Below are 26,145 nucleotides of genomic sequence, written 5' to 3' on the forward strand. Positions count from 1 at the left end.
CTCCAATTCTAGTTTTACAGGTATGATAGGCAGAGGTCTGCTAATTTATTTATTTATTCTTTAATGTGATTTAGTTTAAGAAACTCAAACTTTACACATATCATAGAAAAAAACAAATGTAAGAAGAAAAAAAATACAATAATACAAAAAATACAATAATATACTATACATAAAACCTTAACCATTATTTCATATAAATTACAGTAATAAAATAAATCTAAAACATACATTAGTACCTTCTCAAGATCTCTTTCCCCTTTAGCTCTTGATATAAGGATCATTGATCCCATTATGTATTTCGTACAATACATTCATTATCAGGCTTTCCTCCCAAGAATAATAAGACAGTTGCGAGTATCGACTACGATAATTGGTTCCCCCTAGGCATGGTCTCATCAACTAACTTTGCACGTGAGATCAGCTTCTTTCCTATTTCTCCTATCATGGGGCCCAACCTGGATTAAATTTTTACATATTATAAAGAGCGATAAACAAATGCATATTCCAGCTATTCGTACAATATAGAGAAAAAGGACAGGTCTCTAATGGTTTCTAAATTGTGCACATAATTACCAATATGCAACTGTATTGTACTGGTCAGTGTTTGACATTCAGTTAGTAGATGCTTGGCTGTCTCCAATGTTTCAGCTAAATTACAAAGGCAGCAAACTCGCTCTTTAATGGGAATGTTTTCTCTGCTCCCCAGAATCATCCTAGTTGGTAATTGTTCCATTCTGAATAGGATGATAAAGCGTCTGAGCCTTTTAGCAGGGCAAAGGTTCAAATACGCCCGTGGCTTCATAAAGTTGTATTGTCTATTTTTGACAAAATTTATAACTCTTTAGCGTACTCAAGTGGGCAAAGTTCTCTAACCAGTCCCATAAATCAACATGTTTCCCAAGCACATTTTGGACTTCCTTCGAGTAGCTAACTCCTCTATATGAGTCCAGCCTATATCTGTTAAATACTTTGTCATCGATTCATGTAATGTACAGGTGGTATGATTTTTGGCCAGTTCCTGATGGACCACCATCAATAGTGGGTTAGTACTTTCGCTGATCATCCTCAAAAAGAACCCAGCCCTCTTTTTTAGTACAACGCTTTTAAGGATGGCAGTCCTAATTCTAACCTTATTAGGTCCATCGGGACCCCTGGAGGTAAACCCAGAATCCGGTGCCAGAATTTCCCTTCACCTGAAGCTAAGCTAGATCGAAAGAAAAAAGGGCTTCAAGGCCATATGTAATCATTCGAATAAGCACTTGGATATATAAGGTGCCGTGTCCCCCAAAGAGTAAAACCACCCTGCTGACCTGAGGTCTGCTAAGGGTGGGGTGGTTTCTGCACAGCCACAGAGATGACATGGGGTCACATCTCAGTTATGACATCTTGGGGGGATACCACCTGAGAGAAGTTACCTTTCCTCTTAGAAAACCGCCCAGCACAGGTACAGATTTAACAGGGTCTAGTGTTCTTGTCCTGTTACTACCTAGGCAGGACTGGGGTGAGTGCACCGTTTCCAGTCCGAAATTCACACAGGGATTACAGAAATGATCTAACAAGCTTTCAGATGTCCCATCCACATCTATGTGACCAGCAGGTTTGTCAGGAACCAAGTTCAGTAGGAAACTCCTGGGGCCTTGGTGAACAACCAACTCCTGACTGTGCCCTGCCCTAGAATTCTTAGGTTTGTTTGTTTTTTATTTATTGTGGGCGCCGGACCCAGAGGTATCAGGGCGCAGGTGAAAAGAGTATGTACAGCTTAGTTACAGAAGTTACAGTGCAAAAGGTAAGGGCAGTTTCCTAAAGGGTCAAAGCAGTATATAACAGTAGTAGGGGACTGCTTATGTATACAACAAGTCATTATCACCAAACATTTACATATTAGCATATCTATATCAGGTATAATACATGCAAGTAAAGGCTGTCTTAATGCAGTAGGAGAGAGTGTGGTCTACGGATCTTTCTCTATAAGCCATTTAATTGTGTTTGTCCTGAATTTGATAAACGTTTGGTCAGATCTGTGGTAGGGAGTTCCACAGTTGAGCTGCTCTAAATGGGAAACTGGACCCTCCAATGGTGGACAGTTTAAATCTTGGCACTTGGAGACAGTTAGGGTTGGCTATTCTAGATGGTCTGATGTAGTTTTTTCTGCTAAATCGTTCAGTTAGGTAACAAGGAGCTTTATAGTTTAAGCATTTGTGGATGAGGGACACCGATTTGAGATTGATTTTTCTTGGGTGGAGAGCCATTTATATTTCCTTCTTATTTCAGATATATGTACTCTTCTGGGAACACTTAAGGCAGCCCTGAGAGCATTATTTTGGAGCACTTGTAATCTGTTGATAGTTTGCTTGTTTGCCCCTATGTAGAGAGCATTACAATAATCAAGTTTTGATAGGATGAGGGCCCTAGATAGGATTAAACAACTGTCAGCTGACAGCAATTGTTTACTGGCCCGCATTAATTCGCATGTGTAAGCCATTGAGGAAGCCAGTGAATTTACCTGTTTGATAAGAGATAGGGTTGAGTCACTGTAAAAACCTAAGGTTTTTACTTCTCTGGCGACCTTGATAGTATTCCCATCAATAATGAATGCCGAGTAGTTTGGGTTGAGTTTGGTGATGCGAGCAGCTGTACCCAGGATGATGAGCTCTGTTTTGTCATCGTTCAGACACAGGCCATGGTTGGTCATCCATGCCTGAACAATGCTATAGACCAGTGGTCTTCAAACTTTTTGACCCCGACCCCCCCCTAAGAAAAATTTCTCCGGCCCAGGCCCCCCCTATACACATATACTCCAAAATGTTACTCGGTTGCGAACGGTTATCGCGCGCTGGAGTATAATGGTGCCCCCAACGAAGGAGTGCATGCCACACACCACGTTGTTTCAAAATCATTGCTTGCAATGATTCAAATCAGATGAGGACAAATATTTGTGAACAAAGCATTCCGATTATTTTGCTATAATACAGAGGACTCGACTAAAAATAGTGTTGGGTATTTATTTCACACAAACGAAAACACCCAATATTGCTGTCCTGTAGTAACATTTGCTATGCAAGTGCTGTAACAATTTGTTTCTGAAGTACAACAACGTACTGTCAATGCTGTCACTTGCAAGTTGGACAGTGGCATACTGGAGAACTAGTGTGAAGGGTGGGCCTGCCTTTCACCAGCCAGCCTGTCAATATTGGGTTCAATTTTTCCAATAGCCAACCGCAGGCTTTCTTCCACCTCCAGCTTTGACCGATATTTTGTCTTTAGGGCTGCAAGTGCAGAGAACCCAATTTCGCACAGGTATGAGGTGCTGAAAGGTAAAAGTACATTGACTGCACATTTCGATAAAGTTGGATACTCTGCAGACACATGTTGCCAAAATGCACCCAAAGACAATTTTCTGAATTGGCTCTCTACTAGGCGGTCACTTTGGAGCTCCATTAGTTCCTCCTGGAGTTGTATTGGGAGATGGGCTCCTACGTCAGCTAGGAAAGGCTGAACCACCCAGTCATTCATGTTGCAATTGTCGTCAGGAAAGTACTTTTCGAGACTGGTTCTGAGAGCATTTAAATGGTTTCCAATTACTTCAGAAACACATGAGAGATCATACTCCGTCTCCTCAAGAGCATCTTCTAATAATGGTAACGCATCGGCTATGCCAATATCAACCCTCCTCCTCCAAAGCTCCAGCTTCTTCTTGAATGCCGATATTTTTGCATTCATGGCAAATGATGTGGTTTCTGTGCCTTGCAGGGAGAGGTTTAGAAAATTTAGCTTTTCAAAGATGTCGCCAAGGTAAGCCAACAGTATAAGCCAGCGTGGATCACACAGAGGCTCTGCTTTTGTCTGGTCTAACTCCAGGAGAAAGTGTCTCACTTCGTTTCTGAGTTCATAGATGCGATTTAAAACCTTTCCCCTGGATAGCCACCTGACCTCTGTGTGAAACAGCAAAGCATCATGGTCAGCTCCCATTTCTGCACATAAGGTGGCAAACAGACGGGCTCTTGTGGGGTGCATCTTAATAAAATGTACGATCTTTACAACAGAAGTCAAAACTTGTGTCAGTTCATGCCCCATATTGCGCACAGCCAAAGCTTCTCGGTGTATCATGCAGTGTGTCCACACAATATGTGGAGCTACTGCCAATACTTTTGCTTTTAGCCCAGCTCTAGCACCACACATTGAAGGAGCACCATCCGTGAAAATACCAACACACGCCTCCCACTTTAGGCAGTTGGAATTTAGGAAGTTGTTTAAAATTTCAAAGAGTTCGGGTGCAGTTGCTCTGCCCTTAATTTGCTTACAAAACAAGAAGTCCTCCAACATCTCCTTTCCATGGCAGTACCTCACATAGGCAATCAAGTGAGCTTCTTTTGATATGTCAGTGGCCTCATCCAACTGTAGGGCGAACTGGCTGTCTTTCAAGCGCAATACCAATTCTGTACTGATATCAGAGGACAGGTCAGCAATACGGCGGCAAATTGTTGTGTCTGACATAGGGATACTTTTGCATTTCTTTGCTGCACTTTCACCAAGCATTACCCGGTTGACAGCGAGAAAGGTTGGGAGAATCACTTTCTCAGCATCTGTAAAAGGCTTCTTGTTTTTGCCAAGAAAGTACGCAATGTGGTAAGATGCTTTCAAAGCATTTGCAGGTACAGATGCCACACTTTTAACAGTCTCCTTTTGCTTTTTCATGCCTTGCAGCTGCCGTACGAAGAAATCCCTGGTCTTTTTTGCTAAATCGGCATGTTTGGTTTCCAAATGCCGCCTTAATTTTGTTGGCTTCAGGCTGTCATTTGCTAATGTAGCACCACAAATCACACACTGCGGCTTCACTTCCCCAGCGACTGTGATGCATGTGAACCCAAAGTCCAAATAAGAGTGATCATATTTCCGTGTTTTTGCATTTCTTGTGTATGTTCCCACCTCTCCTTCCGCTTTACGTTTCAGATCCCTACCATCTTTGGGCACTAGAAAACGATCCATCGAGAAAAGGAGCCTGAACCTGTCGAAACATTTCAAACGGTTTTAAAAAAGTAGAAATGCACCCCAAAAAAAGCATAAACATGGCAAACACCACTTGCAAAGAGTTGAACTGAGCCATGTGAAAATGTTGGGGTTGGTGGGAAACACCCCATGCAAAAAAGGGTCAGAAATATGGGGTGGGGAAAAAAGGAGGGGAGATTTTAAAAAAGCAAAAATTCAACAAAAAACGTTCTGAAAAGCTTGGGAGTGGGGGAGGGAAACCCCACACAAAAATGGGTCCGAAACACTGGTTGGATAAAATACATTGGTACAAGTCTCAGAAGAATTACTATTCAGATCATGCAGGCCCAGTTCTAATTTCTTTTTGCAGTGTGGCCCCGGACTAGGTTGCAGGTGATAATGTGCCCCCCCTGGGTTGCCCTTGATGATGCGTATGTCCCGTCCCCCCGGTCACCCGTGATGTGGCATCAAGCAATGCAGCGCCATACAGTGATAGAAATCAGATGGGCAGTTAGTAGTGCAAGAGTGCAAGAGGACAGCTTTGTGGGGTGGTCAGGCAACTAAAAGCAGATTGGAGCTTTACCCACAAATACAGGATATGAGAATCCAAAGGAGATGGGTTTGCAGTGAGAGGTGGCATACGGCATGAAGAAAATGGGGCCTTGTGAAATCCATACCGGCAAGGGGTGGTGGTGGTGGTGGTGGAGGCTTTGCCGAAAGGAGTATCAACCTCAGAATTGGGAAAGAAAAAAGGTACCACCAAAAGTTGAAAAACATTCTCCAAAAGTCAGTAAATCATCTGTCAAACAGGACCAACACTGAAAACGAACCTGACTTCATATCCAGAGAAATAAATTTCAAGCTGCAAGTTACTACCAGGCATGAGAAGTCACTCACCACTTCAATTCGCCAAATGCACACCATATATATACTCCCCATGATCACTCGCTATTGGCGGGTGAAGGTTGAGAGCCCTGGTTTAACCAACACATTTTTTCCAGAACGAGGAGCATTGCGCAAGCTAGGGATCCAATGGATGACTGGAAACACAGCCATGGCAAATGAAGCAGGACCGGTGCTGCATTAACAACGCGGCTCCCCCATGGCAGATTGCTGGGCTCCAGCAATCTGCCATGGGGGAGCCGCGTTGTAAAAAAAAACACCAGCAGAGCAGTTCCGGTCCCCCGCTCGCCTCCTCTCCTCCATGCATGCCCCCCAATGTGGGGGATGCAGGGAGAGAGGGGCGCAGGGGGACCGGTGCTGCATTAACAACGCGGCTCCCCCATGGCAGATTGCTGGGCTCCAGCAATCTGCCATGGGGGAGCCGCGTTGTAAAAAAAAAACACCAACAGAGCAGTTCCGGTCCCCCGCTCGCCTCCTCTCCCCCATGCATGCCCCCCAATGTGGGGGATGCAGGGAGAGAGGGGCGCAGGGGGACCGGTGCTGCATTAATAACGCGGCTCCCCATGGCAGATTGCCACGGGGGAGCCGTGTTAAACATAAAGCGGAACGAGTCACTTACCTCGGACTCGTCGTCGGCGGCGGCAGCAGCAGCAACAACAACAGGGAACACAGGACACCACAACGCAGCCTGGACGCGCGATCCAAATGCAGGAAAGCGCGCGTCCAGGCTGCGTTTATTTCCTGTTTCCATGGCCACGCCCCCACCACATCGCACTGGCTGAGCATGTGCATGGGAGCCAGTGGCTCCCCATTGCACATGCTCAGTTCAGTGAGGCCAAAAAAAAAAAAAAAAGCGTTACTCGTTTTCTTTTCTTTTGGAAGGCATCACGCGCCCCCCCCAGGCATGGTGGCACGCCCCCCAAGGGGGGCGCGCCCCACAGATTGAAGACCTCTGCTATAGACTCTATTCACCATAGCCAGATCTTCCTCATAGTCCCCCAAGAGTGATAGGGACATCTGCGTATCATCTGTGTAGTTGGTATAGGTGATACCCAGATTGTCAAGATCATCAAAGAGTGGCTTGGTGAAGATATTGTAGAGTGTTGGCAAGATCCCTGGGGCACTCCACAAGTAATAGGTATCGGATCTGCTGCGGCTGATGGGAAGCAGACCATCATAGTCCTGTCACTGAGGAAAGACTGTATCCAGACTATAGCTTTGTTAGAGAAGTGGGCTGCTGAATCCAAATGACTGCACAGGACTTTATGGTCCACCAAATCAAAGGCAGCTGAGAGGTCTAGTAGGAGGAGGAGTGCTAATTTTCCCTCATCTCTTAGTGAATCTATTTGGGCCTTCAAAGCGATAAGGGCTGTCTCTGTGCCATGTTGTGGTCGGAAACTAGATTGGCGTCAGGAAGTTTTGAATTTGGGAATATGCTACCTTATCTAAGATTTTTAGGAGAAATGGAACCGTGGTGATGGGCCTATAGTTAGTGAGTATGTTGGGATCCAGTGTTTGTTTTTTCAGAAGAGGGAGTACCCAGGATTCCTTTAGATCACATGGGATGGTGCCAGTAGTGAAGGAGGCGTTGATAAGTTTACTGATGAAAGGGGCTAAGTCCCTAGCAGCGTCCTTGATCAGTTGTGCTGGGCATTGGTCGCCTTTACAGTTGGATGGTTTAAGCGCAAGAATCGTTTTCTCTACCTCAATAACTGAGACTTTAGGGGAAGTTGAATTGCGTATATTCTTTAAGTTTAGATTTTGGTGTGTTATTGGAGGTAGTTTGAGTTTGAGCTGATACTGTAGCTTTCTTTAGGGCTATTTTGTTTTGGAGGTTGGCAACCTTGTTAGTTAGTGCAAACTGGATGTCTGTGCACCAAGTTTTATCTTTAATGGAGTCCTCCTGTACTGCAATTGGGGTTTCTAGTTCTTTTAGAATAGAGAAGAGCTCCTTCATGCTAGAGTTAGCTTGTGTTATTCTGTTGTTATACGTTTCTTGTTTGGCCATGATAATATCCTTCTTAGATTGGTTTTATTTTCTATGGTGGGGTGTAGGTTCCAGGCCGTTTCACATTTTCTTTTCTGTAATCTTAGGTTTTTTAGGTGAGGTGTGAACCAGGAGTTGAGATGTTTTTTAGGTTTGCTGTTCCTAAATATTTGTGGAGCAATGCTGTCAAGAGCGGCAGTCATAGCATTATTATATTCATCCACTAGTAGACTTGGGTCTGTATGGTCAGGTAGGGAGTTAATATTTAAGATGTAGAGTAGGATATTGTCAGCTGTGATATTTTTCTTGTTGCGAGTTTGAGTAGGTGGGGCGGGAGGAGGTATAGGTGCAATAGATCTTTTAGTGTTAAGAGTAAAGGAGATTAGGTGGTGGTCCGTCCATATTTGGGGGGAGATGGATGTGATGGAAAGGTTGCAGTTGTTTTGTTTTTTTTGTTTGTTTGTTTATTTGTAATGCGTGATCATACCCTAAGGTAACAGTGCGCAGCAGTTACATTAATATGCGAAACTTGGTTACAACAGCAAAAATATATACATACACAGAGTAAAGTAACAGCAGTTAGTAGCAATCTTATATACATATATACAGGTAAGCACATGAGGGTGTAGAATGTACAAAGGGATGGAATATGGAGGATTTAGCACCTGGATGTGTGCTGGATGTGTTTGAGCCTACATTTTCAAACATAAGACAACCTTGGATTGGAAGTTTTGATAAGGCAGGTCCATTCTGAGAGTTGGGGGTAGGGAATTCCACAGTTTAGCTGCTTTCACTGGGAAGCTGTTGCCCCCTATGGTGGAGCGTTTAAAATTAGGGACAGAGAGGCAGTCTTTATAGACTGGCAATCCAATCGAGAGTTCTCCCTTTGGTATGTATAGAGGTATTCACTTTCTGTGTGAAACCTAATTCTGTCAGGATGTTAGCTACAGAGGTAGCCTGGTGATCATTGATATCATCATATCCTAGATTAAAATCTCTTAGTAGTAATGTTTGTGAAGAGTTTTTTAGTTTCTCAGAGATAATAGTAGTAATGTCTTCGTGGAAGGTGCTGATCGGGCCTGGTGGTCTATAAAGGAGATGGATATTTAGTGTTTGGGAGTTGGCGGTAGGTAGTTTAATGGATAGTGGCTCGCAGGATTTAACGTTAGGTGTTTAGGTGATTCTCATAGAGAGATTAGGTTTAGCGATCATCGCTATTCCACCACCACGTGAGTCTAATCTGTCGGCTCTAAGGATGGTATAATTGTCAGGGACTGCTAGAGTTAGTGCTGGGCCTGCCGCATCATGGAGCCAGGATTCTGTGATGGCAATGAAGTCAATGTAATTTTCCAAGATAATCTCTGATATGTCTGTGGCATGGGCAACTAGGGATCTAGCATTTAGCAGTGCGCCTTTGAGGTCAGATTGTGGCATTTGGCTTGAGTTAGAGGTGGTATGTGGGTTAGCGGTAGTCTTGTTTCTTTTAGAGCACTGCTTGGAGCTGGGAAGTAAGGTGGTTTCCATTAGGGGATGTATTTTAGGTCGAAGATGGTCTAAGTTGATGTTGTATTTATTGAGGTGTTCGAATATTTTAGGTAATCGTGCACAGAGTCTGAGATTTCTCTGTGCTGTGTTACATGGGGATTTAGGAATAGGTGGCATAATAGGAGATCCTACGTTCTCTGAAGGCCGAGTGGAGGGCATAGATAGTGGTGTTGGGTAGAATTGTTAGGTAAATGATAGCAGCAATGATGGCACTCAGATAAGCTTGGGTTGACAAATTGGAGTACATAGTGTTTGAGGCAAGGTTAAGCAGCGAGTGAACTAGGCAGATCAGGCTAAGTGCAGCAATCAAATAGCGGGCGGCATTAAGGCTAAATGCACCATTCAAATGGTGGGCGACATAAGGCTAAATGCAACAATCAAATGGTGGGTGGCATAAGGCTAAATGCAACATTCAAATGGTGGGCGGCGTAAGGCTAAATGCAACATTCAAATGGTGGGCAGCATAAGGCTAAATGCAACAAACAAATGGTGAGCGGCATAAGGCAATATGCAACAAACAAATGGTGAGCGGCATAAGGCTAAATGCAACATTCAAATGGTGGGTGGCATAAGGCTGAATGCAACATTCAAATGGTGGGCGGCATAAGGCTAATGCAACATTCAAATGGTGGGCGGCATAGGCTAAATGCAAAATTCAAATGGTGGGTGGCATAAGGCTAAATGCAACAAATGGTGAGCGGCATAAGACTAAATGCAACATTCAAATGGTGGGCAGCATAAGGCTGAATGCAACATTCAAATGGTGGGTGGCCTAGGGCTAAATGCAGCAGTTAGAGAGGGAGCCACCTGTTTTGAAACGATGTACAAATAATATTGATGACGCGAGCAGAGTATCAGCAGGCACAGGCAGAAATCATAATCAAACGCTATTATGGCACAGTGGAATGAAGCTGACTGCAATGTTATGAACAGGTTGTGAAGAGCAGTAGTAAGTAAAGTTACAGGGTTAATAGTGTACTTACATCAGGAGCCTATGATAGATACATGTTCATGGGTTAAGGTTCAAATACATGAGGTGCCTTGCGTCGTTCAGCGGCGAGCAGGGGAAATCAGGGCTGCTTGGGATAGTAGCAGTCGTCGGCTATTCCGCCGATTGTAATAGGCACAGGACTCTACAGGCCCTGTGGCGTTCATTGAGGCTTGCAGAAGGAATTGAGGAAAAGGTTAGAAATGCAACAATAATAGTGAGTTTCTGAGAGGCGAAGGGAGTTAGCCACGCCGCGCTTCACTGCGCTTAACAGGCGCTAAACAGGGCCTTTTTGCCGCAGGCCTTCGTGTCAGCGGGCCGGCTTGCGCTTGGCCAGCGAAGGCTTGTGGGTAATGTGGTCTGCAACGTTGCTTAGCAACGTGTCTTTGATCACGGCTTTGTGACGTGGAATGAATAGGCCACTTTAGGCTCAGGCACAGAAAAGAAAAGGAAGATTTGCAGAATTATTCTTACGCTCACTTCACACTGAGTGATTGTAGGATGAGGGCTCAGGCAACACGGCCCTCCACGTGCCTCTGATGCTGGATGACCTGGGGAATGTGATGGAGGGCTCCATGTGATGGAGGGCTTGTCTGTGAACCTGCCAGGGCTTCTGCCTTACATGGGCCCCAGGTTTAGGAAAAGGGCAGAGCCTTTGTTCTGCTCCTGTTTCCCTTTTAAAAGTGGTTCAGGAACTCATCCCTGCACCTGCTCTTCTGTCTGCCTCAACAGACTCACCATAGTGGAACAGTCCCTATGTTTTTGGCAAAAGTCAGCCTGACCTGAACCTCCAGCAGAAGACAACTCCACCAGCTCTGGCGGGAATTCGGGTCTGAAATTTCACTACCCTCCATCTTGGGTATCTCCTCTATGCCTGTAGGCAACACTGAGATCACTGATTCCTGTGCTAGCTCCATAGCCACCTCAGTCAACGCTGAGTCCTCTCTTGCAAGAGTAGAGGCCTCAGGACATCAGGCCTGGAATGGTAGCTACCGGTGAGACTTGTCTCTCGCACTCTAAAGCTAAGAAAACCTTCTGTTCGCGGAATAGACCAGTTCTTGCCCTCTGCACCTGTTCCCTTTGTTGGAGTGATTCAGGACCTCCGCCCTGTACCTGCTTTGTGGTTGAGAAAGCCTCAGGGCTGCAGCCCTCAAGCGCTTCCTGCTGTACTGCTCCAGTGACTGCCATAACTATCTCTGAGCCAGGGAGCCTATTAACCTAACAGATGTTCTATTGGACTGCAGTTTTTGACTGCAACATGGTGCAGGGAGCTTTCACTCCTCCAACTAAGTCCTATGTTTTCCAAGGGACAGTCGATCAAACTATCAAACACTCTTACCTGCAGGATTGGTCTTTCTTTGGGTGTGCTGTCCTACCTTCACTATTCGATCGATAGCTGTAACACAGGCAGCAGTGCCAGTCAAGGTGGAAGACTTTCCCTTATTTCTGGAGTCATGGTCCAGAAATATCTGATTCTTGGTGTGAACCTGGGCTCCATCAAAGTACCCAATATCGTTCCAATTCAGAGTGAGGGAACCTTCGGCCTCTGCCTGGCCTAGTGGGACTTCATCTTACCAACTATGCAGATGTCACCCAACTTGTCTTCGAGTTGAGCGGCAAGTACACAGAGGACGTGCAGCTTATCAACAAACTTCATGCCACAATTCAGAAGTCGATGGCTAATAATGGGATGTGCCTAAACACCACCAAAACCGAGTTTATGCTGTTTGGCTCATCGCAGGCTAGATACAAGCTAGACACTCAATATGATCTTTTCCCCATCGAGAACCATCTTATTCAGACTGTTGACAAGGTCAAAACACTGGGTGTCACCTATGAATCCTCTTTCAGCACAGATGCTAATATTGAAAATGTTGCTAACAAAGCCCACTAGGATATGTACTTAGGCTTCTGAGGTTGGTGAAACCATAAGTCTCGGAAGCCAACTGTGCCACCCTTGTTTGTACTCTAATAATGCCAAAGATTGATTGCTGTAATGCCTTGATGATGGGGGTTAGCAAAAACAGCCTTAGGTGCTTCCAGGTTCTACAAAATGATGCAGTACGCTTCGTCAAAAACATACCCAGACATGAACCTATCTCTTCCCACAGAAAGAGCCTGCATTGGCTTCCTGTGGAAGCTCAGATTCACGTCAATGCCTTGACAAGTGTACACAAATGCATGTATAGCCAGGCCCCCGGCTACCTAAAAGACTGTGTCAAGGTTCATTGCTCATCTAGACTTACTAGATTGAGTGATGGGGACTGTGTATCTGTTCGTAGGATTAAGGGCGTTAGAGACATAGGCTGATTTGTACCATTCAATCTGCTACTCTATGCAACAAACTCCCTAAAGACTTGCGCCCTGAAAACAATCTACTGAAATTTAGGAAAGGGTTGAAAACGATTATTTCCGAGTGATCTATCCCTCCAATTTGATGCCCCATTTTCTCCTGTCTCTTCTTTCTTTCCCTGCGTCCCGTGGGCTACGGCGCTTTATAAATGGAAAAATAATTAATATGTTAAAATGCCCACACTGACTGTGGCTCCTCATCAAGGGGACCATCAGTCACAAAAACCTGTTTGGGTTTTCCCTGGCAGGCAAGATCCCCCCACCTTATGTGTCAAATCTCCACACTGAATCAACCTGCTTTCTGGTGCAGGTTGACCTACCACATGTCTGGGATTTCCCTTTGGAGTTTTGGGTACCTTTCTTAGATGGAGGGTCAGAACCTCAGTCTCTTCCCTCCATGTGTTTATCATAATCAGCATCCTCTGATTTGGGTGCCTATGCCTTAGCCTTTTTGTGGAGTTCAGAGCTCATGTTCCAGCCTGCAGGCTTCTCTGGCTACACATGGTTGCTGTCACTCATGTCCCCTAAATGCTAGTGTAACTCCATCTCACACTTTTGAGGGTATTCTCACATGCGTCCAAATTGGATGTGCCTGATTTGTGTCAGTTTTGCTACCTGCATCCCACCCAAGCATGACTCTAAGGGCTGATGTGTAAATGCCTCAAAAGGTTTACTCCTCACCTCTGATGGTTGGACTATGTCCTTGGGCTTGTGGCACCCAGGCTGTCCTTGGGTGCCACCACATGAAATACCTCCTTCTCCACTGGAAGTTTTGTGAGTTTCCCACACAAATGAAATTCCTCCATCACCTAACAATGTTCTGAGGTTTTTTAGCAGTTCAGTCTTCCTAACCTTAGCGCCATGTGGGAGACCCAACCTCTCACAAAGTGTGTGCAGGCACACTGTATTTAGGAGCTGTGGAATGTCCATTTTTGAGGAATCTGAACAGTGATTTCATCAAAGAATTTCAGAATAAATCTGCTTTTCTTCCCCCTACCAAGGACATGCCAAATGAATTATTGACGTTTGAGTCGGTTATCTTCAAAGAATTAGAGAAATTAAGTTCCAAACATCGCATTGAATCTAACTTGAACAAAGGTGAATCTGAAGCACTCAAGAAAATGAAACAAGACACTTCAATTAGTATTAAACTGGCTGACAAGGGAGGGGGAATCGTAGTGCAAAACCCTGAGAAATATGAAGCAGAAGCCACGAGACAACTGTCCAATCCTGATCACTATATATTGCTTAATAAATACCCTACTGAAGAGATTAGCGATCTTATAGCTACATTTACACATAGGAGTTATTTAGGATGGTGGCTTAACTACAAATAACGGACATACTTCAATTTAAAACAGCCTTGCATTCTGTTTTTTCTTTTTTACTGAAAGTGCCCAAATCGTTCGTCGACTGACCCATTGGTTCGATGTGTGGCTCGATTTTGGAGCCGGTGTCTACATTTGTTGACTCCTTCATCAAACCTGTGAGGGCCAGGGTAGATGGGGACTGCCTGACACCCTGCCCGTGCACCCACACTGGAAGTCACAGGCGTGACCGTGATAAAGACACAGTAATCGGAGAGGTGCTTTCATATGTCTTCTTTATTCACCCTTACAACAGGAACTGCCCCTCTCCCCGCTGCCCGCCTCCTCAGCCCCAACGCCACCCGTGGGATGTGACCCCAACGCGGGCCAAGCCACATAACGATGTGGTGAGGTTTTGCATGTCACATCTGCGACATGACAAAACCATTAACAGTTTTAGGACCTTTTTATGTCCACGATTTGAGGGATGTCATCAATTTGGTGGAATGAGTTCTATTTGATGCCCACAATGAATGGTTAATATCTTTCGACATTGGGTCTCTTAATATGAATATTCCCCAGGAAGCAACTAGAAAAGTACTTACGAAGAATTTGAACTTGAGAGCCCATTACCACATGAAGTGCCTGCCTCCTGTATCATTGATCTGGCCAACATTGCCCTTCAACACAACTATTTTATCTTTAAAGGGGTGTGTTTCAAACAGATTAAAGACACATCGATGAGGGCAGATTTTGCCTCGAGCCTTACAAATTTATTTGCTGAAGAATTTGAATCCCTGAACATTTGGAACAATGACAATACTTTTTCGCCATTCATTTCTCTTTGTCTAGCATGGTAACTTTGAAAACCTGAAAGAATTTTTAGCACAGATACAAACTATGCTTTTGGCGTGGAGCTTATGAAAGAGGAAGCTGATCAGCAGACTACCCTTTCAGAAATGGAATTACCTGAATCATTTAATTATTTATGAAAAATAAAAAAAGCCAGGGCTTTCCTACACTCGCCAGATGGCAATTCATCACACTAGATCCTGTTTTTGCTCATGGATCCCATGGATTTCGAATTTAGTGTGATTATTAGTATTTACTGCTTCCTGGATTCACTTTCTGGCTTTTGCAGCCGGTATAACCCACTGCTTTCCTGTTCCTGTTCCTGTGCAAACAAATGTTTTGGTGTGCTATAGTTCTTCGACTTTGCTCCTTTTTTGCAGTGAACTCTTCATCCTTTAGACACCCTTCTAAGTGATTGCCCCACATTCCTTTTCAGATATTTAAATCACTTTTTGTTGCACATCCTCGGTGTTAGCGTGTGTTTATCTTGGTTCTTGAGTGCATGTTGTGTATTTACTAACTGTGTGATCCTGTGCTCATTTTCCTAGACATATACACTGCCCTTTGTCTCCTCATGACACTATGTGATTGACACATGAACCCATTCAACATACACACACACGCACCCCTACAACATACACTGCATTCACATGAACACCCAGACAAACCTTTGCATGCATACATTACATTTATATGTGTTTTTGTACTTGCAGACATTGACTCTAGATGTTCCTTCAGCCTCATGCTGCTACGATGGTCCTCCAGCTACCGTGCAACATGCAAACAGGAATCAGAAAGACGGGAGAGCTTCCTGGTTGCTTTATATGCGTGGTAAAGTCACCATCATCCGGCAGCTACTGGCCCGGCAAAGGAAGGGGAGATGCAGGAACGCCCCCTACGTACATTTAGTCCTGCTGTTCCCCAGCCTGTATCCCCAATGGACCATGCAAGGCAGGGGAAGAAAAACCCCATTGTGTAGGGAATCCACATCTCCCTACACTGTAAAAGCCGTTACAGTAGTAATGCGAGAGGTGAGGTTGTCCATAGCTGGACTTCCATTTAAAGCCACTCGTTCAAATTTATTTTGTATACCTACTGCATTGTTTCACTCTGCACTACTGCACTTTTAGCATGTGTTTTTATTGAATCCTTATTTCAGTGTTGCTACACTGTTACTGACTAATTTCTGTTAGGAATCCACTCCGCTTATTCTCACAGTCAGTTCCCTTTCTATCTCTATACTGGCGTCCGCACGCCGTGTTCTTCTCTCTCTCCGGCATAAATGTTCCGGAGAGAACGCCCGTGCAGTCGGGCGCTTAAGACAAGCCCGTCTGTGCCTGTCCGTTCCCAGGCTGGGCCGTGGCTGCTGCCTTGTGATGACTCTCCCCCTAATGTATTCAGGTTCCCGCGGCATGAAGTTCTTGCTCTGGCCCAGAGGCTACCATTCCTCCTATGAACTTCAATAGTATGCCCCCTCATGAGGCTACTTTGATTAGCAACAGGAATAACACTTTGAATAGTTTCCTGTTGAATGCACGTTCTTTGACAGCGCACAGTCAGAATTGTGAAGATCTGGTGGAAGATCATCTTCCCGACTTTGTTTTCATTTCTGAAACTTGGCTGGGCCCCAACTCTGAACCCATTGCCATTCAAACTCTCCCCCCAACTACAAGCTGCTGGGCTCTGACTGCAGCCCTCCTCGCTCTGGTGGTGGGGTTGCAGCTATTTTAAAGTTCTTTCTATTCAATTTGATCATGCTCTAAATATGGATGGAATCTTGATTCGCATTCCTGTGTCAGCTGCCAACACTCTATATGTGCTTCTGCTATTTCGCACCGCGGGCTATGATTGCAAATTCTGTAATTAATTCCCAGGGCTTGCTGATATGCTACACATAAAATACGCTAATTAGGTGATAGTTTGTGATTTTAATCTCCCCACTAACAAAGACAACTGTCGCTTAGCTAAACAATTTATGGCCTCTATGTCTGACTTGGGTCTGTCCCAGTTGATCACTGGTTCTACTCATCAACTGGGCAATACCTTGGACCTCATATATGCCCCACCTGCAGTGCTATCTGTCTTTCCTGCATTTCCCATTATCTGGTCTGATCACAGGTGATCCCGTGCTCCCTGATGGCGATTGTTTCACTTCCTCCTCGTTCCCGCAGTTTACCTTAAAGCGTGGCTGGCACTCGGTTTCCCCCTGATCTTACTTCTCTGCTCCTTAAGGAATGTAGTAGTGCCCCTCTGTGCACACTTACAACTATTTCTCAGACATTTATTTCAGTGGCAGATACCCTTTCCCCAAGTAAGCGTGGCCCTCTGAAGGGCCGTCGTTCTGAGCCTTGGTTTACTGCCGAATTCAAGAATCTCAGACTCCATCGTAGGCAGGTGGAAAGAAAATGGAGGTCAGATTATTCCCCCTCTGAACAAGTTCTATATCGTCTGGCCACCTTCAAATATCAAAAAGGCATCCTGGCTGCTAAGCAAGCACACTTTAGTGCCAAAATTGAAGAGGCCATTAACCAACCTAGAGCTCTTGTCGCAGTTGTCCAGTCGTTAACTGTTCAGGCTAAGCCCCAGTCTGCTGTTCCACCCTCTCAGGAATTGTTGGACTTTCTGTCCTCTTTCTTTGACGAGAAGATAGTCGCCATTCGCTAAGCTATTGGCGTGTCCCGCTTCCCTGAGGTGCAGTCTGAGCCTCATCTCAGCCCACCCAACTCTGCCGGTGTCTGGTCCTTCTTCCCAGTGTTCTCTGACAAGGAGATCCTGGCAGCCCTCAACAGTCTGAAATCATCCTCACCCAATGCCAATATTCTGCTTTCTTTTCTAAAGAACATCTCCGAATACATGGTTCCATGGCTCACAAAGGCCGTTAATGGCTCTTTTTCCTCTGGGGTTATCCCTGAATATCTCAAGCATGCTCTGGCCATTCCGTTGCTGGAAAAGCCTGGGTTGGACTCTGCTGTTCTGTCCAATTTTCACCAAATTTCTTTGCTTCCCTGTCTCATGAAGTTGCTTGAGTCCTTGGTCGCCCCTCTTCTTAGTTACTTCATGGAGTCATCAAATATCTTTGACCCGTATCAGTCATGCTTTCACCCCGGTCAGGGTAAGGAGTCTGTATTGGTCTGTGTTTTGGATGACCTAACTCGCCTGGTTGATCTGGGTGGGCTGGGGGCCCTGATTTAGCTTAATCTGTCAGCGACTTTTGACTCCATTGACCACCCTACCCTGATTGGCCGGCTTTCCTCAGCAGGCCTTTCTGGCCAAGTTCTCAAGTTCTTGGTTGGTTCTCATCTTTTTTGGCGGGGTGCTTCCAATCTGTGTTTCTTTCCCCTTTTTTCTCCCACCCGATTCCTCTGTTGTGTGGAGTTCCCCAGGGGTCCTCATTATCTCCCACTTTATTCAATCTGTACAATTAGCCTCTCCTAGGCATAATTCACGCCTTTGTTTTTTTGTGTTACTCCTACGCCGACGATATACGCAAATTATCATGCGGCTGGATCTAACTGATCCTGAGACGGCAGGTCAGTTGAGGAACTGTTTGAAAGCAGTTGGTGATTGGATGGCCGCAAATAGACTTAAATTGAATGGGGAGAAAACAGAGGTGTTGGTGGTGGGCACCACATCGCCATTGCTGTTCTGGACCCCTGATTTGTGGCCCAAGAGTCTTGGCCCATTTCCCCCTCCAGTCTCCTCAGTGAAGGACCTGGGGGTCAAAATATCAGCCTCCATTTATATGGCCGAGCAGGTCTCTCTTGTCTGGCAGAAGGTGCACTTCAAATTTTGGACCCTTCAAAAAGTACTTCCGTGCATCACTTTGAAATTCCACTCTCTGGTTGTTTCCTCCCTAGTCATCAGTAATATTGATTACTGTAACGCTTTATATCTTGCTATCCCACAGAATTTGCTTCGCCCCTTCGGCTGCTGCAGAACATGGCAGCGAGAGCAGTTCTCCATCCACCATTTCGTGTCCACATGACTCTGTTTCTGCACCAGATCCATTGGCTCCCTGTTGAGCAGCGCATTATATACAAATCTCTCGGTCTGGTTCACAAAGCTTTGCATAAAACTGGAGCTGAATTCCTTCAAGTGAAGTTCTGCATCTAAATTCCTGTCAGGCCTCTTCATTCGCAATCGCTGAATATTATTCAGCCTCCTAGGGCTTGACTTGCGGGGTTGGGTGGTCATTCCTTTTGGTGGCGGCTGCTAAGGCTTGGAATCTTCTTCCGCCCCTTCTACATAGCATCGAAGACCATCTCTGCTTCCGTCAGGCTTTGCAAACCTTCCTTTTCTAGCCTCTGTCGGCTTTACCTCTGTAGCTTCAGCGCCATGATGCCTTTGGGCGTACGCTGCGCTTTAACAGTTTGGATGAGATAAGATAAGATGTCATCCCTCAGGTGCTTATTTTCTTTGGCCTGGCTTTTTGCTTCTCAGTAATGGGAGGCGGTTTTGTGTGTCATCACCCTATATGGGTTAGTTGCCCCTGGAAAGTGGATCCATCACGGAGAAGATTCATCTCCAGTAGAAGCAGATTGTGGACACTGGGAATGCTGTGCTACAGAATGATATCTTGACACGGCATGCTTTGCAAAGATCTTGCACGCATGTGGTGCCAAGGTAATGCTGCACTGTGACCGAGTCTGGATAACCTTTTTCTCACCATCTAAGGTGATGCACTTTGGGCCTCATTACAACCCTGCCGGTCCAGTATTAACATGCAGGTAATTCCAATTACTGGCACGTTTCCAGCCCAGCAGAGTACAAGTTTGCCGGTGGGGTGCCTGAGTTACCGCCAGTGAAGAGCTAGAAGAAAGTCAAGCACACCACTGACAAAAACAGCTTGTATTACCGGCACTGGAATTGCCAGTGCCGGTAATACAGGCAATCCCTCCATGGAGTCCAGAGGGAATCCATGGAATGGGGATGTACCATTATCCCTGCTACTTGTAATCTGCTAGTCATTCTGGCATATCAAGTGGCGGGAACGGTAATTCTGTTTGGTGGTATCCCTTTGGAGTTTACCAGCAGGATACCACCAAACTCTTAATGAGGGCCTTTCTCTGGTTACTATTCATAGGGCCTCATTATGACCCTGGCGCTCCCGGATTGAAGGGGGCCGGGACAGCACCGGCCCCCTTCAATCCGGGAGCGCTGATTACAAGCTTCCCATAGCGGGACCCGGATCGCATGCCTGGTAGAACCAGGCGTGCTTTCCGGGTCCCGCAAGGGGAAGAGGGAGGCAATAACGGGCCAAATGTAATCTGCCCGTTATTACCTCGTTCACCATTCCCATCGAGCCCTATAGGGGCTCGATGGGAATGGGGAAGGGTTCCTGCATGGAGGACTTACCGGGTCCTCCAATCTCGGAGTAACCCGGTAAGTCCCCATTGCAGGAACCCGGTAATGGAGCCCGGAACGGTGCCAGCCATGGAGCTAATAGCTCCATGGCTACCGCCGTTTTCGTAATGAGGCCCCTAGATAGATGATCTTGAGTAGCAAATTAAAAACGTAAAAAATGTATGCTCTGATATTTCTATTTTATTTTAATTATGACTCCATGTTCCTGTAAACATGTCTGTAAACATTTAAAAAACACCTTTATTTTCTTGTTTTTGTGTAAACAGGAAGAAATGATACATTCCTGTGGGACAAGCCTTCAACTACAGGGTCTTTTGATCTTTCCTGCAACTGTTCCAGGGGCCCAGATGTTGGATGGGTCACTTTTGTGTCGCACAGTGAAATGCAGAGGAAGAGCTTTCTGAAAAATGATGATTTCTTCATTTTCTCAAATTTTGAAGGTATGGTATTAGTGTCAGCAGACGCATTCACAATCCTATGAAGTCTGTTTGCTACATGATTGACTGCATCAATCAATATCCCTCCCCACCTCTGGTTTTGAGTTTGAGTTTTAAATAGATTATTGCACTAGGGTTACAGCAACATGGTTACCCTTCAGCTGAGGTCAATAATGCATTTAGATCTAGTTTCTAATATATGGAATAAAGTACCCACAGTAAACAAAAAATTAAGGATCAACAAGAAGCTCCCGTAAGATATGCCAGTGAGATACGAACCCGTTGCTGAGATCTCTGTGCAGCCTGCCTCCCAGCAGGGTCAGCTCAGCCTGCCATCTTCCCAACGCTAAACACATTCAGTGCATCAATAAGTGGGGTAAGAGCATCCATTGCTGCACAGTGTTTATAGGGTATATGGACCTGCTTTGGGCACGATATCAAAATCAGATGATCAACAGACATAGGCCCTCATTACGACCCTGGCGGTAAGGGGTTTACGCCAGCGTTAGCTGCGCCGACCCCTTACCGCCAACTACGAGTTCCCAAAGCGCCATGGTCACTTTTCCGCCCGCTTTTTGCGGGCGTAAAAATCCATGGCGCTATGGGACCTTGGTGTTAATTACGCCACCGTAATGTACGGTGGCGTAATTAACGCCTTCCCCACTCCCATTGAGCCCTATGGGGCCGAAATGGGAATGGGGAAGGGTAAATGGGTCAATGGGGACTTACCGCCCCGCCAACCTCGGAATGGGGCGGTAAGTCCGCCATCCGCCATGGCGTAAACGGACTTTACGCCATGGCCGAAAAGTCCGTCGATGGCGGAAAAAATCCGCCAGGGTCGTAATGAGGGCCATAGTAAGGTAGAGGGCCATCACAGCTTATGGAAATCCATGGGCGATTCCTTTATTTTGTAAAATCAAGCATGTAGAAAAAAGGAACGTATTGTGCAGAAATTAATATGCTTTAATAAATGGCATGCCGTAATTTGTATATAATAAATAACTTGTGGTTTTCATAATTGTATTGTGAACATTTAATTTATTATTTTCTGTACTGCCTTCGTTTGTTGAAATGTTTTTTAATCTTTTTTTATGGTTTCAGGCACTTTACACAGGAACATTAGACTAGATTGCCCTCTTTAACCTTTGACCTCTGTAAGTTCACCAAATTTGCCAAAGAAATATGTTGGACACTGTAAAACAAACATGTCAAACAAGGACGTTGTCGTGTTAAAAAATAAGGTCTCAAATCGAGGCCATCCACTTCACATTTGAGACCTTATTTTTTAACACGACAACGTCCTTGAACTGATTAGAGCAATCTGTGCCCTAATGAGTGGTATGCAGGGCTCAGGTTGAGGACATACGCGGATGGGACGGAGTCCACCCACATTTTTCAGGAGTCCCCCACTTTTTTCAGAGGGCACCTTGATATGCAAATTTAAAGTGACCCTGTTTGACAGGAAGTTCTCTTTTCACTGCACCTGAATTCACATAAGGTGTCATGGATACACTGGATATACCCCCCTTTGTACCATTCAAAACACCACCCCTTGACTCACCTGAAGGGAGGAATACACCCCTGACATGAGTATTCTATCACTATTAGGGCATTTGCTGTAAGAATGTGTGTATATATATAAATATATATTTACTAGATTTGCAACTAAGGTGGCTGGCAAGGGGGATTAGTACTGAACTTGAAAGGTTTGATGCTCCTAATCATTCTTCATTTGAGGAGATTGGTGTACATTGTGTTATGATACATAAGTGTTTCATAGACTAGTAAAATGTAATGACAGCCGTAACATGTATAGTTTGCAGGAATTTGAATGTAAAATCTAACATGTAGTTGTGCAATTTGAGGGAGCAGGAGGAATGAACCTACTGTCAATTATGACATTAGTGATGAATTGTCAATACTCATTTGCTAACAAGACTGTTACGTGGTTCACCACATGTTGCAACATACGGTCTTCTTAAAATACAATGCGTACCAATGTTATAATGTATAACATGTCTAATACATTCTATCTTATTGAAATGTCCAGGATGACAAAATTGGAGCTAGGGTAATAAGATAGGCACAGGTAGAGAAGGGTTCGGGAACAGGCAGAGCGCATTGAGAGTGTTATCAGATAATGACAGGTAATTTGCCTTTATAATTTATTATGGGGAATTGCGTTATTAGGCTATTATACTATTGTCAAGTTGTCTAGTTGATCATGACTAAATGTAAATTGCACAGAGTGGATGTTTAAGTAGGGTAAGTAGTGAGTATACAGGATTTTGAGTTTTAGATAATAAATGTACACTCTGGCCTGGCCTAGCCTTGACAGGTCATTAAGTAACCCAAAGATGTTTTTATACATTATTACTGATTGGATTTTGCAGGTATTTGGGAGACTTCAATTATTTTGACATCATATTAAACTTGCGTTTTAAATGAATTAGTTACATTCGTTTTGGGAAAATGATGTTGTTAAATGAGCTAATTACATACAACTATCAATGCTGGAGGTAGGAAGGATAGAACAAAACTCTTAGAAGGAGGGCAGAGATTTCTGGGAGTATAGTTTGGAACATATTTCATAATGTACATAATAGGTCTTTAATTGGATCCAACCTTGGTGGATTATTTTCAATTAATACTGTTATATATGTGTTTGTGGTGTCTTTGTGTTTGTTATCGGGTGGGGGAGGATGCTATTAGATTAACTCTGATTGGTTATATTATTAGTAAGGGTCTCACTGTGTTATTGGGGGCACTATGCTAATTCTGACATTTCACGTTGATAAGGGATTCATGATGAAATTCTACCTGTTACTGGCCTGGGTTTAAAGATGATTCCAGCATAAATAGGTGACTGTTTTCACTTTTTTTATGCCACATTGTACGCCGATAACTTTGGCCTAAGTGAACATGATTTGGCTGCTTTCTTTGAAAGAATTAATATTCCTTGTCTACCTGAGGAAGGTAGACAATTCCTAGATGCCCCGATTGTGGTTTCTGAAATCTTATTCGCAATTAGTGAACTAAAGGCCGGGAAATCTCCAGGTATAGACGGATTACTGATTGAATTTTATAAATCTTTTGATGTTCACTTAGCACCAGAGCTATGTGTTCTATATAATCGTTTTCTGGTGGAAGGAATTTTGTGCCCTTCAATGAAAGAGGCTATTGTCACAGTGATCCCAAAACAGGACGAGATGCATCTAAATGTTGTAATTATCGCCTTATATCACTACTCAATGTGGATGTGAAGATTCTCACAAATACTTTAACGAATAGAAGGGACAAATATATGGGGGGCTAATTGATAAAACGCAGGTCGGGTTCATGAAGCAACAATATGGTTACGACAATATTAGAATGCTTTTAGATATTCAGACTCAGAAACTGAAGAAACTCTGCTGATTTTTCTAGATGCCGAAAAGGCTTTTGACAGAGTGAATTGGACTTTTTTAAATTATACTTTGATGAAAATGGGATTTGGAGCTATGTTTATTAATGCTGTTGGGGAACTCCAATTAGATATAATTTCTAGAGTCTGGGTAAATGAAGTATTATCTGCACCTTTTCAATTATTTACCTAGCACCCAACCAGAATTGCTCTTTTTCAGGAAATAATTAAATTTCCCCCTGCTGTTCTGGGTCCATCTGCAAATAAATATCTCAGCGGTTATGCAAAGTATCTGGTCCGATCATTACCTAATTAATTTTGAGTGTCGGACTAAAGCACCAGAAATTCCTATGCCTAACAAGAACAAATCCCTGAAGACATGGCGTAATCAAAAAAACATGACACACGCCGCTTTTAAAGGAGCTAGTAGATCCATTCTTTCCCTCATTACAGAAACACTACTCCCTTTATGAGTTTTCCCAATTATTCAGGTCAGCTAATAATTCTGTATTTGACACGCTCGCACCCCTTAAACTAGCTAAACCCAACAAATCCACAAACCAGAACAAATGTTTTTTTATAGAATATTCTAATAGCCAGACAAACAAAACATACAGCAGAAAGACTCTGGAGGGAAGCCCCATCCATAGAAAACTTGACGTGCTATAAGCAGACTGTAAAATGCTACAAAGAAATAATTCTTCATGCCAAAGCCAAACATTTTAATGATAGAATCCATCATGGTAAATCTCACACCAAAGAAATCTTTTCTATCCTGCAAGAACTAAAAAAACCCTTAGTCATTAATCAGACACAAGAAAGTAATGCCTGGTGTCAAGCCATTCATAACAGATTTAATAGTAAAACTGAAAAACACCAACAGGCCATCAAAGAACAACTACAATCTCTGACTAATAATATCCCAACACCAGAGCGGATGGTTCAATGTGATAAAATTCCCTCAGAAGTCTTCTTTTTTGAAAGGGTATCAGAACCGGAGGTCCTTGGTACTATACATAAACCGAAACCCTCTTCCTGTAAGGGAGATGCTTTTCCAGCAAAGCTCTTTAAAGATTTTGCTGATACTCTGGCCCCTTGGGTCACGCACTTTGTGAACCAATCTTTTGATGAATCCTACGTTCCAAATAATATCAAGGAAGCATGGATTACACCTCTCCTAAAGAAAGACAATCTCGATCCCTCAATACCCGGCAATTTTAGACCCATCACCAATGTACCATTCTTACTAAAGATCATAGACAAGATTGCATACGAACAATACCAAAAACTCATAGAAAGCAACACAATTATGGCACCGAGACAGCCCTCCTAGATCTCCAAAATAATATTGTGTCCATCATCGAAAAAAGGAAATCCTGCACTGCTCCTCTTGCTAGATCTTTCCTCTGCATTTGACTTGATCAACCACAAACTTCTCACTGAAAGACTCATAACAGTTGGCAGATGTTCCCAGTCCGCAGCAGACTGGATCAAATCCTTCTTAGGACCCAGATCTGCAGCTGTCATGAAGGGGAACTTCTCATCCTTAATAATTCCACTGCTATGTGGATTTCCACAGGGCTCCTGCCTGTCGCCGCTACTGTTTAATATCTTCTCAAAATTATTATGCAACATGTTACGAACTATGGGTGTCAGGTTTACTAACTACGCCGATGACACCCAGTTGGTGTTCACCCTATCAGGAGACTATGAGCAAGATGCACATAGAGTAAGAGAGGTTTTCTCCGCCATACAAACCTGGATGGCATCTAACTCGTTAGCTCTCAATGAGGCCAAAACCGAGCTAATGATAATCGGCACCCCGCAGAGACTAATAAAGCTAGAAGAAAAATATCAAAGCTTTAAAATCAATAACAGCAATATTATGGTCTCTGATCATGTAAAAACGCTTGGCGTCTTTATGGATTCTCATCTATCCTTCAAAAGGCATGCCTCCTATCTCAAATCCACGTGCGCCTTTTTCTCCAATCTTCTCTGGCAAATTCACCCCGATATATCCA

The 26,145-nt window shown here is 44.2% G+C and overlaps 1 protein-coding gene across 1 annotated transcript in view; it reads left to right on the forward strand.

Moving 5' to 3' along the window:
* LOC138452820 (meprin A subunit alpha-like) overlaps positions 1-25,457 on the forward strand; it is a 142,639-nt gene extending 117,182 nt beyond the window's left edge. The window contains exons 8-9 of the mRNA XM_069605161.1: positions 20,551-20,724; positions 24,721-25,457. Of these exons, the coding sequence (XP_069461262.1) occupies positions 20,551-20,724; positions 24,721-25,457 (911 nt within the window). The remainder of the gene's footprint in view (positions 1-20,550; positions 20,725-24,720) is intronic.
* The last annotated feature ends 688 nt before the right edge of the window (positions 25,458-26,145 follow it).

The sequence above is a fragment of the Ambystoma mexicanum genome, chromosome 4p (genome assembly GCF_040938575.1).
Source record: "Ambystoma mexicanum isolate Mex_15411 chromosome 4p, UKY_AmexF1_1, whole genome shotgun sequence".
NCBI lineage: Eukaryota > Metazoa > Chordata > Amphibia > Caudata > Ambystomatidae > Ambystoma > Ambystoma mexicanum.